The sequence below is a fragment of the Coregonus lavaretus genome (genome assembly GCF_964263955.1).
Source record: "Coregonus lavaretus genome assembly, chromosome: 4".
NCBI classification, from domain to species: domain Eukaryota; kingdom Metazoa; phylum Chordata; class Actinopteri; order Salmoniformes; family Salmonidae; genus Coregonus; species Coregonus lavaretus.
The window spans coordinates 72,269,038-72,288,415 of record NC_139991.1 but is presented as its reverse complement, the minus strand read 5'-3'; the positions used below and the strand labels follow the sequence as shown (position 1 = coordinate 72,288,415).

The following is a 19,378-nucleotide window of genomic DNA, read 5'->3' as shown; positions in this document are numbered from 1 at the left end:
AATCGTGGCCTTGTCTTCAAAGCAGTTATGTCATTATTCAGTTATGGTTTGTTGCAAGTATCAATTAGGCCTGCTTTGTTTTCATTTAATACTACACAGCAGTTATCAAAAAAGTCCCTCAAACCTGTTAACAGTGTAAAAGAATCCCTCACTATCTGCAGAATGCGTTTTAGTGGTGTTTGTTTGGGTAATGGCCCCACTGCAGCATTTCTGACCTGTGCACAGCCCCTCCTGATCCACAGCTGCTCGCCTTTAGTAAGAACTCATTCCTCGTGAGCAAAATTAGATTAGTAGGAGTCTGTTAGGCCTTTTTGGGAGTTGTTTTTGTCAAGATTCAGAAGTATTCATAGTTTCACTATTTCACTACGTTTTTGGGCGTTCATTGCTCAACCTGCAGGGGAAACAGGTGCTAAAACTAGGTTCAGTCCAGTTACAGCAATTTATTTCAGGCTTCCCTTTGTTGTTAGGTCAAAAAACTCATCCGTAAACGTTGCTCAATTGCTGCCAACTCTGAAACCTCAAGGCGGATGTGTGATGAGGAGATGTGTTACTGAGTATGGGACATTATGGTTACACAGTAGCTCACTTTGTAGTGCAAAAAAAAAAATAGGTTGCAATGATGCCTTTATGATGTATTTTATGTCATGGTCGGGTTCTATACTGGTTACATAGAAGCATTTTATGATGTCATGGTCGGGTTCTATACTGGTTGCATAGAAGCATTTTATGATGTCATGGTCGGGTTCTATACTGGTTGCATAGAAGCATTTTATGATGTCATGGTCGGGTTCTATACTGGTTGCATAGAAGCATTTTATGATTTCATGATCAACCTTTCTTTTCTTTATCGTATAGTTATTTGGGTATATGACCAGATACCAACCAGAATAAGTCTCTCTCATGATCTAGTCCTGATCCAGTCATAAAAAAGATGACCTGGTTTTAATAGAGAGTAGTTCATTGAAACCTGCTTAAATGACATCTGAACCAGAAAACCCGACAATTAACGTTCTCAAATGTTTTTATACCTTGGGGAGTGTCCTATAGTCAGACCATATTCCTGTGAGATCGACCCCAAATACCGCGAGAACACAGTCAAAACAGGAAACAAATTTGAATCTGTGGTTTAGCAACCTAGCAAATTGCCAATGCTAAGATGTATATAAATAAATGTACAGTGCATTCGGAAAGTATTCAGACTACTTCACTTTTTCCACATTTTGTTACGTAACAGCCTTATTCTAAAATGGATTCAATCTACACACAATACCCTATAATGACAAAACGAAAACTGGTTTTTAGAAATGTTAGCAAATGTATAAAAAAAAAAAAAAACATACCTTATTTACATAAGTATTTGGACCCTTTGCTTTGAGTCTCGAAATGTAGCTTAGGTGCATCCTGTTTCCATTGATCATCCTTGAGATGTTTCTACAACTTGATTTGAAGTCCACCTGTGGTAAATTCAATTGATTGGGCATGATTTTGAAAGGCATTGTGCATGTCAGACAGTGCATGTCAGAGCAAAAACCAAGCCATGAGGTCGAAGGAATTGTCCGTAGAGCTCCGAGACAGGATTGTTTCGAGGCACAGATCTGGGGAAGTGTACCAAAAAATTTCTGCAGCATTGAAGGTCCCCAAGAACACAGTGGCCTCCATCATTCTTAAATGGAAGAAGTTTGGAACCACCAAGACTCTTCCTAGAGCTGCCCGCCCGGCCAAACTGAGCAATCGGGGGAGAAGGGCCTTGGTCAGGGAGGTGACCAAGAACCCGATGGTCACTCTGACAGAGCTCTAGAGCTCCTCTGTGGAGATGGGAGAACCTTCCAGAAGGACAACCATCTCTGCAGCGCTCCACCAATCAGGCCTTTACGGTAGTGGCCAAAAGGCACCTAAAGGACTCTCATACCACGTCACGTCTGGAGGAAACGTGGCACCATCCCTACGGTGAAGCATGGTGGTGGCAGCATCATGCTGTGGGGATGTTTTCCAGCGGCAGGGACTGGGAGACTAGTCAGAATCGAGGGATAGATGAACGTGCAAAGTACAGAGATCCTTGATGAAAACCTGCTCCAGAGCGCTCAGGACCTCAGACTGGGGTGAAGGTTCACCTTTCAACAGAACAACAACCCTATGCACACAGCCAAGTCTCTAAATGTCCTTGAGTGGCCCAGCCAGAGCCCGGACTTGAACCTGATCAAACATCTCTGGAAAGACCTGAAAATCGCTGTGCAGCGATGCTCCCCATCCAACGTGACAGAGTTTGAGAGGATCTGTAGAGAAGAATGGGAGAAACTCCCCAAATTCAGGTGTGACAAGCTTGTAGCGTCATACCCAAGAAGACTCAAGGCTGTAATCACTGCCAAAGGTGCTTCAACAAAGTACTGAGTAAAGGGTCTGAATACTTATGTAAATGTGATATTTAATTTTTAATTGTTGTTATATATACATACATACAGTTGAAGTCGGAAGTTAACATACACCTTAGCCAACTACATTTAAACTCTGTTTTTCACAATTCCTGACATTTAATCCTAGTAAAAATTCCCTGTCTTAGGTCAGTTAGGATCACCACTTTATTTTAAGAATGTGAAATGTCAGAATAATAGTAGAGAGAATGATTTATTTCAGCTTTTATTTCTTTCATCACATTCCCAGTGGGTCAGAAGTTTACATACACTCAATTAGCATTTGATAGCATTGCCTTTAAATTGTTTAACTTGGATCAAACGTTTCGGGTAGCCTTCCACAAGCTTCCCACAATAAGTTGGGTGAATTTTGGCCCATTCCTCCTGACAGAGCTGGTGTAACTGAGTCAGGTTTGTAGGCCTCCTTGCTCGCACACGCCTTTTCAGTTCTGCCTACACATTTTATATAGGATTGAGGTCAGGGCTTTGTGATGGCCACTCCAATACCTTGACTTTGTTGTCCTTAAGCCATTTTGCCACAACTTTGGAAGTATGCTTGGGGTCATTGTCCATTTGGAAGACCCATTTGCGACCAAGCTTTAACTTCCTGACTGATGTCTTGAGATTTTGCTTCAATATATCCACATAATTTTCCTTCCTCATGATGCCATCTATTTTGTGAAGTGCACCTGTCCCTCCTGCAGCAAAGCACCCTCACAGCATGATGCTGCCACCCCCGTGCTTCACGGTTGGGATGGTGTTCTTCGGCTTGCAAGCCACCACCCTTTTCCTCCAAACATAACTTTGGTCATTATGGCCAAACAGTTCTATCAGACCAGAGCACATTTCTCCAAAAAGTAAGATCTTTGTCCCCATGTGCAGTTACAAACCGTAGTCTGGCTTTTTTATGCCGGTTTTGGAGCAGTGGCTACTTCCTTGCTGAGCGGCCTTTCAGGTTATGTCGATATAGGACTTGTTTTACTGTGGATATAGATACTTTTGTACATGTTTCCTCCAGCATCTTCACAAGGTCCTTTGCTGTTGTTCTGGGATTGATTTGCACTTTTCGCACCAAAGTACGTTCATCTCTAGGAGACAGAACGCGTCTCCTTCCTGAGCGGTATGACGGCTGCGTGGTCCCATGGTGTGTATACTTGCGTACTATTGTTTGTACAGATGAACGTGGTACCTACAGGCATTTGGAAATTGCTCCCAAGGATGAACCAGACTTGTGGAGGTCTACAATTTCTTTTCTGAGGTCTTGGCTGATTACTCAAGCAAAGAGGCACTGAGTTTGAAGGTAGGCCTTGAAATACATCCACAGGTACAGTGAGGGAAAAAAGTATTTGATCCCCTGCTGATTTTGTTTGTTTGCCCACTGACAAAGAAATGATCAGTCTAATTTTAATGGTAGGTTTATTTGAACAGTGAGAGACAGAATAACAACAACAAAATCCAGAAAGACGCATGTCAAAAATGTTATACATTGATTTGCATTTTAATGAGGGAAATAAGTATTTGACCCCTCTCAATCAGAAAGATTTCTGGCTCCCAGTTGTCTTTTATACAGGTAATGAGCTGAGATTAGGAGCACACTCTTAAAGGGACTAATCTCAGCTTGTTACCGGTATAAAAGACACCTGTCCACAGAAGCAATCAATCAATCAGATTCCAAACTCTCCACCATGGCCAAGACCAAAGAGCTCTCCAAGGATGTCAGGGACAAGATTGTAGACCTACACAAGGCTGGAATGGGCTACAAGACCATCGCCAATCAGCTTGGTGAGAAGGTGACAACAGTTGGTGCGATTATTCGCAAATGGAAGAAACACAAAATACTTGTCAATCTCCCTTGGCGCAAGATCTCACCTCGTGGAGTTGCAATGATCATGAGAACAGTGAAGAATCAGCCCAGAACTACACGGGAGGATCTTGTCAATGATCTCAAGGCAGGTGGGACCATAGTCACCAAGATAACAATTGGTAACACACTACGCCGTGAAGGACTGAAATCCTGCAGCGCCCGCAAGGTCCCCCTGCTCAAGAAAGCACATATACAGGGCCGTCTGAAGTTTGCCAATGAACATCTGAATGATTCAGAGGAGAACTGGGTGAAAGTGTTGTGGTCAGATGAGACCAAAATCGAGCTCTTTGGCATCAACTCAACTCGCCGTGTTTGGAGGAGGAGGAATGCTGTCTATGACCCCAAGAACACCATCCCCACCGTCAAACATGGAGGTGGAAACATTATGCTTTGGGTGTGTTTTTCTACTAAGGGGACAGGACAACTTCACCGCATCAAAGGGACGATGGACGGGGCCATGTATCGTCAAATCTTGGGTGAGAACCTTCTTCCCTCAGCCAGGGCATTGAAAATGGGTAGTGGATGGGTATTCCAGCATGACAATGACCCAAAACACACGGCCAAGGCAACAAAGGAGTGGCTCAAGGAGAAGCACATTAAGGTCCTGGAGTGGCCTAGCCAGTCTACAGACCTTAATCCCATAGAAAATCTGTGGAGGGAGCTGAAGGTTCGAGTTGCCAAACGTCAGCCTCGAAACCTTAATGACTTGGAGAAGATCTGCAAAGAGGAGTGGAACAAAATCCCTCCTTAGATGTGTGCAAACCTGGTGGCCAACTATAAGAAACGTCTGACCTCTGTGATTGCCAACAAGGGTTTTGCCATCAAGTACTAAGTAATGTTTTGCAGAGGGGTCAAATACTTACTTCCCTCATTAAAATTCAAATCAATTTATAACATTTTTTACATGTGTTTTTCTGGATTATTTTGTTGTTATTCTGTCTCTCACTGTTCAAATAAACCTAGCATTAAAATTATATGTATATATGTCTTTGTCAGTGGGCAAACGTACAAAATCAGCAGGGGATCAAATACTTTTTTCCCCTCACTGTACACCTCCAATTGACTCAAATGATGTCAGAAACTTCTAAAGCCATGACATCATTTTCTGGAATTTTCCATGCTGTTTAAAGGCACAGTCAACGTAATGTATGTAAACTTCTGACCCACTGGAATTGTGATTAAGTGAAATAATCTGTCTGTAAACAATTGTTGGAAAAATTACTTGTCATGCACAAAGTAAATGTCCTAACTGACTTGCCAAAACTATAGTTTGTTAACAAGAAATTTGTGGAGTGGTTGAAAAACGAGTTTTAATGACTCCAACCTAAGTGTATGTAAACTTCCGACTTCAACTCTACATACATTTACAAACAATTATATAAACCTGTTTTTGCTTTGTCATTATAGGGTGTTGTGTGTAGATTGATGAGGGAGAAAAAAACGATTTAATCAATTTTAGAATAAGGTTGTAATGTAACAAAATGTGGAAAAAGTCAAGGGGTCTGAATACCTTCCGAATGCACTGTATATATGAATTCAAGGATGGAGAACAAGGTATGTACAGCTGTCTTAGCAATTAACTTTTCAACATATCGTTTGCTGTTTTGTGTGCAAATTTGAAGTAGTTTTTTGGAACAGTTGTGCAAAAATGTAATGGTGCAATTTTTTTCCCATTCCTTCTGGCAAAATGTTTTTATTCCTTCTGCAGAGGTTTTTATGGATACATGGAGTAAATACAAGTTCAGGTTGATCAAGGTATACAAATGTTTGACAAAGTTTCTTTCAAGGGAGAAATATCCCTTTATGACGTCATGTGCCAAATTTCGCACCTTGGTTCACTTACATTTTGTTCACCCCAATGGCACAGAATAGGCTATAATACAGTGTGTGTATATAGTACATTGGTATGAAATGTTTGGGTTTTGTTTTCCCACATACTGTATACAATACCTATGGTGAAAGTCTGAACACCCATGCACAGTTGTCACATTTTGCTGCTTTACTTTTAAATCTGTTCTCTTGCGGTGTTACTTAAAGGCCTTTTTGCAAACAGGATTTGGAATGGATTTCTTTAGCACAGGCTTCTTCCTTTTAACTCTTGTCATACAGGCCAGTAATGTGGAGTGAATGCAATGTTATTGATCCATGCACAGTTTTCTCACCGCTCAGCTAATGAACTCTGTTGCTGTTTTAAAAGCACCTTTAGCCTCATAGTGATACCCCTGAGCAGGTTGTATTCATTACCATCCCACGGCTCAGTTAGGGTGGACGGACAGATCTGTCTGGGTGATGTGATACTTCATCCACAGATTAATTACCATACATGACCGTACTCAAAGGAATATTTAGTGTCTTGGAATAAATTCATAACCTACCTCTGATCTGAGGCTGTCGAATGTGAAATGTTTGCAAGGGTGTACTGTAGACCTTGACTAGGCAGGCACTGCAACTAGCTCCTTCAGTTAGAGGACACCTGTGAAATGTCTGGGTGGGATACTGCAGTAATCCTTTTTCCTTTTGTTTACTGAGAACTATCTTTAGGAGTTTCAAAATCACCAACAGTTCCATAAACAATACCATATTTAGAGTTCATTTAAGAGCTCTGGGTTCGTGAATAGAAACTGACAGACTCTCAAAGACCACTCATTGGTGTAATGGCATTGTGTCCTGTGTGTGGTGCTGATCGACCCAGTGATTGTGTGTGCATGCGCACCATGGTGTGTCATGACGCTGAGGTCCCAGAATTGATTGTGATGAAGGCGGACAGGGTGCTGTTAGTAGAGCCGTCTGAATGGGGCCGTTGTTTCCGACTGCACAAACACCCCCACTGGGAGTCCCCTAGTGAAAGCATAGCACGCCAACAAAGCATCAAACAACATTCTAAATGGTCAATAGTACAACAGTGGTTCAGTAGTACATAAAACTAAAGCGGAGTGGTTCAGTAGGATGTACAACTACAGTGGATATCCCAGGCTTTCCCAAACTGTCCTTCACCCCCACCCCCCCCAGTCAGTCGTGGTAAAAGTCAAAATGACGGTTTTGAATCGTCATCAATGGAAACAACCAGAAAGCTCCAAAAGCACAGCCTCTGTTCCACTAGAAAATAACCCAAATGGTGGGAGGAGATAAAAGCCAAATCGCCTCTATCTATTCAGGGAATATGATCAAAGTTAGCATACCTCTTACCCTAACCCTAGCCAACATCCATAACACACAATCCTATTTGTGGGTTTTATTTCCAGAGATGGAGATGAGCTGAAGAAGTCTCTGTCTGAGCTGGCAGACAAGGACAATAAAAGCATCACGCGGATCAGCAGTGGCAGTAACCCCTTCCTGGACATTGCCCACGACCCCAACGCCGCAGTCTACAAAATGGGCTTCCTGGCCCGCAAAATCCACGCCGACATGGACGGCAAGAAAAGTAAGTGTGTCTTAGACCGATTTTCTCTGTTTTCTTTTGAAGTATGCCTTCAGATGAACCCAAGCAGAACCATTTTAAATGTCACCTACATACAGTACGTAACATATTATATTTAAAATGGCACTGTGCTCAGCATATATTTCATATGCCCACTCAGGATATTATTAGCATTCTGTGGTTTCCTAACTAGCATCAGTCAGAGAAACATATTTTTCTAATTCATACCATTCTAATGAGGGATGGGATTTTGGGGCTTTTTGAAATGCTGATTTGCTGCAGCCTCTCGGTTCAAAGACTGAACGTTGTGACAAACCTCTGCTCTCTAGGATCCCCCTAATGGCCGATTTCCCAGTCTGAAGATCCAGATTCCACCTCTGCCTTAAGATGGTGATGTGTGTCTGGAAACGGAGACAAATAGGGCATTAAAAGAATTGCTGCGTAATGCGTAACCCCTACCGGGTGCACTTTAGATGCAGCGGCTGCTGGCTAACCCGACGTGAATGGATGGTATTGGTCTTTCACATCCATATATCTCTGGGCTCTAATGACTTTAAGGAGTTCCTCAGGAAGAAAATACCTGCTGACTTGTTAGCACTGCGCTTATTTTGCCTGCTGAAAACCATCCAGATTACAGTCAATATCTGCTGCACAGGGTAACCCGGCATTTGAAAGTTGAATTCACTTCCAAGATACCACAATGGCTTTCCGACTGATAGTAAATATATTTGAATATATGGCATGAAACGAGAGGTCACCGGTGAGGAAAGTGTTAGAAGCTGCTTGATCAATGTCTTTGATAGATGATTAGTTTTCCGCATCACGTCCTGTCGTCAAGGTTTATATGTACACTATGCAGATTTTTACAATGGCCTATTTAAATTCTGGACACAGCTCGTGGGAGATAAGTCACACAAAATGAATCCCTCTCAACTGTCAGTCTCTATGGTCGACATAAATAACTATAGTGATGCCTTCCAGAGCAGGCTGTTTTCAGGTACATTAGTCCAAGCCTGGGACATTCCAAACAGTCTCAGACCATTCCTCCAATATTTTCCATACCCCTGAGTGGTTATTAACGTTCCCATACCATTCCATGCTGGGACCACAATGGAGTTTAAAAGTAGCTCCGGTTACGAGTGTCCACACTCATCCCTGATCCCGCTAATCACATGATGCCCTGTAAGAATGCACGTCGCTGTCCCACGGGGGGCTGCAGTCGGGCCATAACATATTACATTTACATTTTAGTCATTTAGCAGACGCTCTTATCCAGAGCGACTTACAGTTAGTGAGTGCATACGTTTTTCATACATATGACCAGCTAGAGACGAGATTCTCAGAACCCCAGACTCTAGGGCTGCATTCCAAATGGCATCCGATTCCCTACATAGTGCACTCTATGGGCCCTGGTCAAAAGTAGTACACTATAAAAGGTATAGGGTGTCATTTGAGACGCAACCCCAGGCACTGCTCAGGATGAAATCCATGTCCCACATCAGAGTCCTCATTGGAATGTCTGCCAAAGACAAAACCCTCTCCCCGGTAGCATGGCTGGAAATAGTATTTTTGTTATGGCGCATTTAGTTGGTCTTCCAACTGAATGATTTAGATTACTTTTGAGTCACGCTAGATTATTCATAATCAGATTGGGTTTTGTTTTGATCGGTTGTTGAAGTCAATATCATGAAAGAAGGATTTTAAAGTAATGGGGAAGACCTGAAATGAATTCCAGAACTGGGCTTGATTCCATTCCGATTCCTGACAGCTGAATTGGACATTGAATCTCTCTATATGAATTCCATTGAATTCCTTATTTGACTGGAATTAAATGAGATCGACCCCAATACTGAAACAGATCGTATCAGTGATTAACACAACAGATTAGAGATGAAATTGCAATTGAGCACTATTTGCGCTCCTACCAAAATAATAATGTACCTATAATTCTCTTTTAAAACGATATGTTGTTGGTCACTAAAATGTCCTCCTTCATTTTCCAGCACCGAGAGGAAAGCGAGGCTGGAAAACATTCTATGCTGTTCTCAAAGGAATGATCCTCTACTTGCAGAAGGTAATACAATGCTATGTACACCACCTTGAATTAAGCGTTCTATAACATTTGTGGTCATTGCTCAGGTTAACAATGGGCCACATGTCATTTATGACACTGACTTGATTTTGTCCATTCTATTTGTCCATTCATGAGGCGGCAGATAGCCTAGCGGTTAGGAGCGTCGTGCCAGTAAACGAAAGGTTGCTGGTTCGAATCGCCCAGCGGACTAGGTGAAAAATCTGTATCTGCCCTTGAGCAAGGCATTTAACCCTAATTGCTCCTGTAAGTCGCTCTGTAAATGTAAAACGTATTAGATGTTGCTAATCATTTCATTAACACCATATGTTCCACACAGTGCCCATAGTTCCATATAGTGGGTATGTTTCCAACTAGGGATGTTAATAGTAAGCCGTCAATCGGTTAGCCGCCGTAAATACATTTGACCAGTCATGCTTATCGGGCTATAGGTTCATTTGCGTAATTTAGTGGAATTAAATTGCCGTGTGTGTATTTTCGTTAGTCGTCATGCATCTCAGACAGTTTGAGAGCAGCTCCTCAGAAAGCTGGTACTGGAGTGAAACGTGCTTTTGGGATGCAACCCTAGGCGTGAAACGTGCTTTTGGGATGCAACCCTAGGAGTGAAACGTGCTTTTGGGATGCAACCCTAGGCGTGAAACGTGCTTTTGGGATGCAACCCTAGGCGTGAAACGTGCTTTTGGGATGCAACCCTAGGCGTGAAACGTGCTTTTGGGATGCAACCCTAGGCGTGAAACGTGCTTTTGGGATGCAACCCTAGGCGTGAAACGTGCTTTTGGGATGCAACCCTAGGCGTGAAACGTGCTTTTGGGATGCAACCCTAGGCGTGAAACGTGCTTTTGGGATGCAACCCTAGGCGTGAAACGTGCTTTTGGGATGCAACCCTAGGCGTGAAACGTGCTTTTGGGATGCAACCCTAGGCGTGAAACGTGCTTTTGGGATGCAACCCTAGGCGTGAAACGTGCTTTTGGGATGCAACCCTAGGCGTGAAACGTGCTTTTGGGATGCAACCCTAGGCGTGAAACGTGCTTTTGGGATGCAACCCTAGGCGTGAAACGTGCTTTTGGGATGCAACCCTAGGCGTGAAACGTGCTTTTGGGATGCAACCCTAGGCGTGAAACGTGCTTTTGGGATGCAACCCTAGGCGTGAAACGTGCTTTTGGGATGCAACCCTAGGCGTGAAACGTGCTTTTGGGATGCAACCCTAGGCGTGAAACGTGCTTTTGGGATGCAACCCTAGGCGTGAAACGTGCTTTTGGGATGCAACCCTAGGCGTGAAACGTGCTTTTGGGATGCAACCCTAGGCGTGAAACGTGCTTTTGGGATGCAACCCTAGGCGTGAAACGTGCTTTTGGGATGCAACCCTAGGCGTGAAACGTGCTTTTGGGATGCAACCCTAGGCGTGAAACGTGCTTTTGGGATGCAACCCTAGGCGTGAAACGTGCTTTTGGGATGCAACCCTAGGCGTGAAACGTGCTTTTGGGATGCAACCCTAGGCGTGAAACGTGCTTTTGGGATGCAACCCTAGGCGTGAAACGTGCTTTTGGGATGCAACCCTAGGCGTGAAACGTGCTTTTGGGATGCAACCCTAGGCGTGAAACGTGCTTTTGGGATGCAACCCTAGGCGTGAAACGTGCTTTTGGGATGCAACCCTAGGCGTGAAACGTGCTTTTGGGATGCAACCCTAGGCGTGAAACGTGCTTTTGGGATGCAACCCTAGGCGTGAAACGTGCTTTTGGGATGCAACCCTAGGCGTGAAACGTGCTTTTGGGATGCAACCCTAGGCGTGAAACGTGCTTTTGTAAGCCCAGTCATTACGCATCAAACAACAGTTCTAAATGCAATGGTGTGTTAACAGTTTTTTTGATTTAAAAATAGCTATTTTTATTTCGCAATCAACTTTTAATTAAAGTACGCCTCGCATTCACCATTCGAGTCAACGGTAGGCAGGATATTAGCGTGCAATTATTTTATAAAGACTTCCTCATGTCATTAACCTCTTAAGGATCAGACCCTTATTTTCAATTTCCAACCTAAAATGACATACCCAAATCTAACTGCCCGTAGCTCAGAACCTGAAGCAAGGATGTGCATATTCTTGGTACTATTTGAAAGGAAACTCTTTGAAGTTTGTGAAAATGTGAAATTAATGTAGGAGAACATAACACAATAGATCTGGTAAAAGATCAAACAAAAACAAAAAACATACGCTTTTTATTTTTGTTGCATTTTTGACATTAAAAATAAAAGCCATACATTCAGATAGGAAGCTGGAGGTAATTTAGATGTTGTCTACAAGAGGGCAACAGTGTATGTGCAAAGTTTCAGACTGATTCCTTCAAGAATAAGGGAGCTACATAACATTTAGTATGATGTCACCCAGGAGTCCCTCACGAGTTTGCCCAAATGTACCCAAGTGGCCGAATCGGTAAATTGATACATTTTCAAGTACATACAGTGAGGGAAAAAAGTATTTGATCCCCTGCTGATTTTGTACGTTTGCCCACTGACAAAGAAATGATCAGTCTATAATTTTAATGGTAGGTTTATTTGAACAGTGAGAGACAGAATAACAACAAATAAATCCAGAAAAACCCATGTAAAAAAAATTTAGAAATTGATTTGCATTTTAATGAGGGAAATAAGTATTTGACCCCTCTGCAAAACATGACTTAGTACTTGGTGGCAAAACCCTTGTTGGCAATCACAGAGGTCAGACATTCCACTGTAACTATAGAGAACATACAAAAATGCTATGGAAAAAAAAAATACAAGTTTACACACTCAGTATTGTCATACATGATGGATCATTAGCTTCCCTACATAAGACACTTACCTTCACACATCTAGATGGCTGGGCGGGGTGGGTGTGGAGCCAGAGACAGCAGCTGGGGTCTGACTGAATGAACCAGTTTCTACTGGAGGACTTGAATGTGGTCTCTTTGGTGTTGGCTCCCAGAGGTCATCTGAGTCAGTCTCTAGCCCTATAGAAGATTTTAAAAATTCAGTAAGAACTCAAGTTTACTATTACTTATTTTACTTAACTTGTATTTTAGCAGGGGTGAGCCCTGCATCAATACTTTTACGGATGAGCCCTGCATCAATACATCAAATAAACAACACATATTTATAAACATATTATAGAGAGTTTGGGGAACACAATCACTATAATGAAATATGTTTACCAATAGTAAATAGGGGACAGACCTACAATGTATTTATACAGACCTAAAATGTATTAGCATAGCCATTGTGTATTTTATGTGGACTGAGTCTCTAGCACTATAGAAGTAAAACAAATTCAGTAAGAACTCAATTTTACTATTACTTATTTCATTGAACCTTTATTTTAGCAGGGGGGTGAGCCCTAGCCAATGTGTATTTTATGTTGACTATCACATCCTGTGCCTGTGGTTTTTGAGTGCCCTATTTACTATTGGTAAACATATTTCATTATAGTGATTATTTATATATATATATCTCAATCAAATAAAAATATCTCAAATGAATAATATGCAACCATTTAAACAACTGCATGAGAAGTGGGCGGCAGGTAGCTTAGTGGTTAAGAGCGTTGTGCCAGTATCAGAATCGGTCAATGTGCCCTTGGCAAGGTACTTAACCCTAATTGCTCCTGTAAGTCGCTCTGGATAAGAGCGTCTGCTAAATTACTCAAAATGTTTTTAAAAAGTCAGTCTAAAGTTATGTCTTTCCCATCCTAAAGAAATTAGCGTGAGTCTACAGTGTAATCACGAACGGAGTCCTCATCAATTTCTATGTCACTTTCCCGATCGATTTCTGCAATAATCTCGTCCAAATCTGTATACTTGGTCTTCGATTGAGCTTTTCCTGTTTTATTAGCCATGTTCTACTTTCTAAAATAGTAATAAACTTGGTAGAACTAATCGAGCGTAATACCAGTCCCTCAATGTTTTGTTGCAAGTTGAACGAGTTGGAATTCAGGCGACACGCTGTAGGATATAAAAATGGATTCTATCAAACAAAACAACGCTACGTTTTATCTCTGGGACCCTCAGGATGACAAATCAGAGCAAGATTACTGAATGTAAGTACATTATTTACCTTCAGAGATGAATGTATCAATCCAATTGCCGTGATAAAAGTGTTTCGTTGTTGTGCACTATCTTCAAACAATAGCATGGTATTTTTTCGCTGTAATACTACTGTAAATTGGACACTGCTGTTAGATTAACAATAATTGAAGCTTTCTGCCCATATAAGACATGTATATGTCCGTGAAAATGTGCTTTTGTTTACAACGTCATTGTAGTCACATTATCCATATTGAGCAACAACTGTCCCGTTTTCGGGACACCCATCCAGGAGAGGTCAACCAGCATTTCTGTCCTGTATTGGTTTTCATATCACCTTTCTTTCGTTGTCCAGAAGCCAAAGGCACAATCTTAGTCATATTAGCAGCCCATCCTTGTTGCTATTAGACTCCGACTCTAAGTTTCTAATGGATATTTTCATCTCTGTCACATATGGAACCGCTCGCATTGGGTGCACTCTTTTTAAACGGTTTTCCATTCTGCCTTCCACATGCATCACTCACAGATGCAGCTATTAATTATCAACATCTGTTACTAAGAGTAGTATAATATTGGATTGCATTGTAATTTCCGAAGTGGCACAGACAAAATGTTGCCAAATTAAAATGACATTGTCATGCTAAACATGGTCCTTATAAAAACCTTGACTAAACCCATCAGAGCAAAACAGTTGGATAACTTTTTACTTTTCAATCCGTAGCGACAGATGAGCTATGTAGCCTGGTGCCGCTGCTATGTAGCCTGGTGCCGCTGCTATGTAGCCTGGTGCCGCTGCTATGTAGCCTGGTGCCGCTGAAAAGCACAGATTGGAAATGGCTAGGAAACCGGCTGTCTTGAAGATTGCCTTTCTACCTCGTGTGCTGATTTCGATGCCTGGCTGCCACAGGTTGCCGTGGTATTGTTGGCTAATGACCAATGACGTTACTGCTACATTAACTTTGAAGTAGCAATCACCGGAAATTAATCTCTGTGCCTCGTCAATAGGCTCTGGGAAGCAGAGAATAATTTGTCCTACGTTTATAATGTGGACTCCTGTGACATGTGGAGGCAGCGAGGTGCTCAGACTTGACACCAGCTGGTTTGAGTTCTAGCACTCATCACAACACCTGAGAACACTGAGTGACAATCACGACCGGCAGAGGTCAATGGCACTTCCCTTTAGTACGTCACACACACAGGAAGTTACATAAACTACTCCTGAAATTCAGTAATGTTTTTATGAAACGTTATGCTCTGGAGATGTGTAGAAGAATCCTTTAAAGATAGTGAAAGGTTGCCAGTACTCCTACATATCAGAATGATGTAAATCCTGACGTATTTGCATATTTCAGCATAACTTCAACTGTTTTATAACCGAAGTGAGGGTAAAAATAGTGCATTCCGCTTGTTGACATGTTTATTAACTTTCTACGGTGTAAATTGGATGAAGTGTGCATCTGTAGGCTTTAAGTGCAGTTTTATTGTAGTGCAAAACAGACTGGTTGTGTTCACATCTCTTTTCCTCTGTGTCCTATTCCAGTTTCCCTTAAGGTTCCTATTATTTTGTTCTGATGCAATGTTATACTGTAGTATATTTTGTATTGTATTTGGAAGAAAAATACATTGAGATGAGATTAATTATTTGTGTTAGTTGTGATTTAATGAATGAGTGAACGATGATCGAAGTACAATTGAATGGGATTTAAAAACGACACTGCCTTGGTATTGTTGGTGAGGGATGACAGGCATGACTCTAGATAAATTCAGAACAACAACTTTTCCATATAGTGAGATAGACAGCAGCGGTATTGAATCTCTTGGATGTTAGGCTAAATGATCAACTGTAACCTATTGAAGCTTAATGATCAACTGTAACCTATTGAAGCTTAATGATGAACTGTAACCTGTTGAAGCTTAATGATAAACTGTAACCTATTGAAGCTAAATGATCAACTGTAACCTATTGAAGCTAAATGATCAACTGTAACCTATTGAAGCTAAATGATCAACTGTAACCTATTGAAGCTAAATGATCAACTGTAACCTATTGAAGCTTAATGATCAACTGTAACCTATTGAAGCTAAATGATCAACTGTAACCTATTGAAGCTAAATGATCAACTGTAACCTATTGAAGCTAAATGATCAACTGTAACCTATTGAAGCTAAATGATCAACTGTAACCTATTGAAGCTTAATGATAAACTGTAACCTATTGAAGCTAAATGATAAACTGTAACCTATTGAAGCTTGGGGATGTTAGGCTAAATGATCAACTGTAACCTATTGAAGCTTAATGATAAACGGTAACCTATTGAAGCTAAATGATCAACTGTAACCTATTAAAGCTTGGGGATGTTAGGCTAAATGATCAACTGTAACATATTGAAGCTAAATGATAAACTGTAACCCATTGAAGCTTGGGGATGTTAGGCTAAATGATCAACTGTAACCTATTGAAGCTAAATGATCAACTGTAACCTATTGAAGCTAAATGATAAACTGTAACCCATTGAAGCTTGGGGATGTTAGGCTAAATGATCAACTGTAACCTATTGAAGCTAAATGATCAACTGTAACCTATTGAAGCTTAATGATAAACTGTAACCTATTGAAGCTAAATGATAAACTGTAACCTATTGAAGCTTGGGGATGTTAGGCTAAATGATCAACTGTAACCTATTGAAGCTAAATAATAAACTGTAACCTATGGAAGCTAAATGATCGACTGTAACCTATTGAAGCTAAATAATAAACTGTAACCTAATAAAGCTTGGGGATGTTAGGCTAAATTATCAACTGTGTTAGTTGTGATTTAATGAATGAGTGAACGATGATCGAAGTACAATTGAATGGGATTTAAAAACGACACTGCCTTGGTATTGTTGGTGAGGGATGACAGGCATGACTCTAGATAAATTCAGAACAACAACTTTTCCATATAGTGAGATAGACAGCAGCGGTATTGAATCTCTTGGATGTTAGGCTAAATGATCAACTGTAACCTATTGAAGCTTAATGATCAACTGTAACCTATTGAAGCTTAATGATGAACTGTAACCTGTTGAAGCTTAATGATAAACTGTAACCTATTGAAGCTAAATGATCAACTGTAACCTATTGAAGCTAAATGATCAACTGTAACCTATTGAAGCTAAATGATCAACTGTAACCTATTGAAGCTAAATGATCAACTGTAACCTATTGAAGCTAAATGATCAACTGTAACCCATTGAAGCTAAATGATCAACTGTAACCTATTGAAGCTAAATGATCAACTGTAACCTATTGAAGCTAAATGATCAACTGTAACCTATTGAAGCTTAATGATAAACTGTAACCTATGGAAGCTAAATGATCAACTGTAACCTATTGAAGCTAAATGATCAACTGTAACCTATTGAAGCTAAATGATCAACTGTAACCTATTGAAGCTAAATGATCAACTGTAACCTATTGAAGCTAAATGATAAACTGTAACCCATTGAAGCTTGGGGATGTTAGGCTAAATGATCAACTGTAACCTATTGAAGCTAAATGATCAACTGTAACCTATTGAAGCTTAATGATAAACTGTAACCTATGGAAGCTAAATGATCGACTGTAACCTATTGAAGCTAAATAATAAACTGTAACCTATTAAAGCTTGGGGATGTTAGGCTAAATGATCAACTGTAACCTATTGAAGCTAAATGATCAACTGTAACCTATGGAAGCTAAATGATCAACTGTAACCTATGGAAGCTAAATGATCAACTGTAACCTATTGAAGCTAAATGATAAACTGTAACCTATTGAAGCTAAATTATAAACTGTAACCTATTGAAGCTTGGGGGTGTTAGGCTAAATGATCAACTGTAACCTATTGAAGCTAAATGATCAACTGTAACCTATTGAAGCTTAATGATAAACTGTAACCTATGGAAGCTAAATGATCAACTGTAACCTATTGAAGCTAAATGATCAACTGTAACCTATTGAAGCTAAATGATCAACTGTAACCTATTGAAGCTAAATGATCAACTGTAACCTATTGAAGCTAAATGATAAACTGTAACCCATTGAAGCTTGGGGATGTTAGGCTAAATGATCAACTGTAACCTATTGAAGCTAAATGATCAACTGTAACCTATTGAAGCTTAATGATAAACTGTAACCTATGGAAGCTAAATGATCGACTGTAACCTATTGAAGCTAAATAATAAACTGTAACCTATTAAAGCTTGGGGATGTTAGGCTAAATGATCAACTGTAACCTATTGAAGCTAAATGATCAACTGTAACCTATGGAAGCTAAATGATCAACTGTAACCTATGGAAGCTAAATGATCAACTGTAACCTATTGAAGCTAAATGATAAACTGTAACCTATTGAAGCTAAATTATAAACTGTAACCTATTGAAGCTTGGGGGTGTTAGGCTAAATGATAAACTGTAACCTATTGAAGCTAAATGATCAACTGTAACCTATTGAAGCTTAATGATGAACTGTAACCTGTTGAAGCTTAATGATAAACTGTAACCTATTGAAGCTAAATGATCAACTGTAACCTATTGAAGCTAAATGATCAACTGTAACCTATTGAAGCTAAATGATCAACTGTAACCTATTGAAGCTAAATGATCAACTGTAACCTATTGAAGCTAAATGATCAACTGTAACCTATTGAAGCTAAATGATCAACTGTAACCTATTGAAGCTAAATGATCAACTGTAACCTATTGAAGCTAAATGATCAACTGTAACCCATTGAAGCTTGGGGATGTTAGGCTAAATGATCAACTGTAACCTATTGAAGCTAAATGATCAACTGTAACCTATTGAAGCTTAATGATAAACTGTAACCTATGGAAGCTAAATGATCAACTGTAACCTATTGAAGCTAAATGATCAACTGTAACCTATTGAAGCTAAATGATCAACTGTAACCTATTGAAGCTAAATGATCAACTGTAACCTATTGAAGCTAAATGATAAACTGTAACCCATTGAAGCTTGGGGATGTTAGGCTAAATGATCAACTGTAACCTATTGAAGCTAAATGATCAACTGTAACCTATTGAAGCTTAATGATAAACTGTAACCTATGGAAGCTAAATGATCGACTGTAACCTATTGAAGCTAAATAATAAACTGTAACCTATTAAAGCTTGGGGATGTTAGGCTAAATGATCAACTGTAACCTATTGAAGCTAAATGATCAACTGTAACCTATGGAAGCTAAATGATCAACTGTAACCTATGGAAGCTAAATGATCAACTGTAACCTATTGAAGCTAAATGATAAACTGTAACCTATTGAAGCTAAATTATAAACTGTAACCTATTGAAGCTTGGGGGTGTTAGGCTAAATGATAAACTGTAACCTATTGAAGCTAAATTATCAACTGTAACCTATTAAAGCTTGGGGATGTTAGGCTAAATGATCAATTGTAACCTATTGAAGATAAATGATTAACTGTAACCTATTGAAGCTAAATGATAAACTGTAACCTATTGAAGCTTGGGGGTGTTAGGCTAAATTATCAACTGTAACCTATTGA

General features: G+C 40.3%; 1 protein-coding gene across 4 annotated transcripts in view; it reads left to right on the top strand.

The window, feature by feature from the left end:
• psd3l (pleckstrin and Sec7 domain containing 3, like) overlaps window positions 1–19,378 on the top strand; it is a gene marked incomplete at its 5' end in the record, with an annotated part of 152,560 nt that overhangs the window by 111,342 nt on the left and 21,840 nt on the right. For all 4 annotated transcript variants that reach the window (XM_084158985.1, XM_084158987.1, XM_084158986.1 and 1 more), the window contains 2 exons: window positions 7,515–7,693; window positions 9,694–9,764. In XM_084158985.1, coding sequence (XP_084015111.1) covers window positions 7,515–7,693; window positions 9,694–9,764 — 250 coding nt within the window. The remainder of the gene's footprint in view (window positions 1–7,514; window positions 7,694–9,693; window positions 9,765–19,378) is intronic.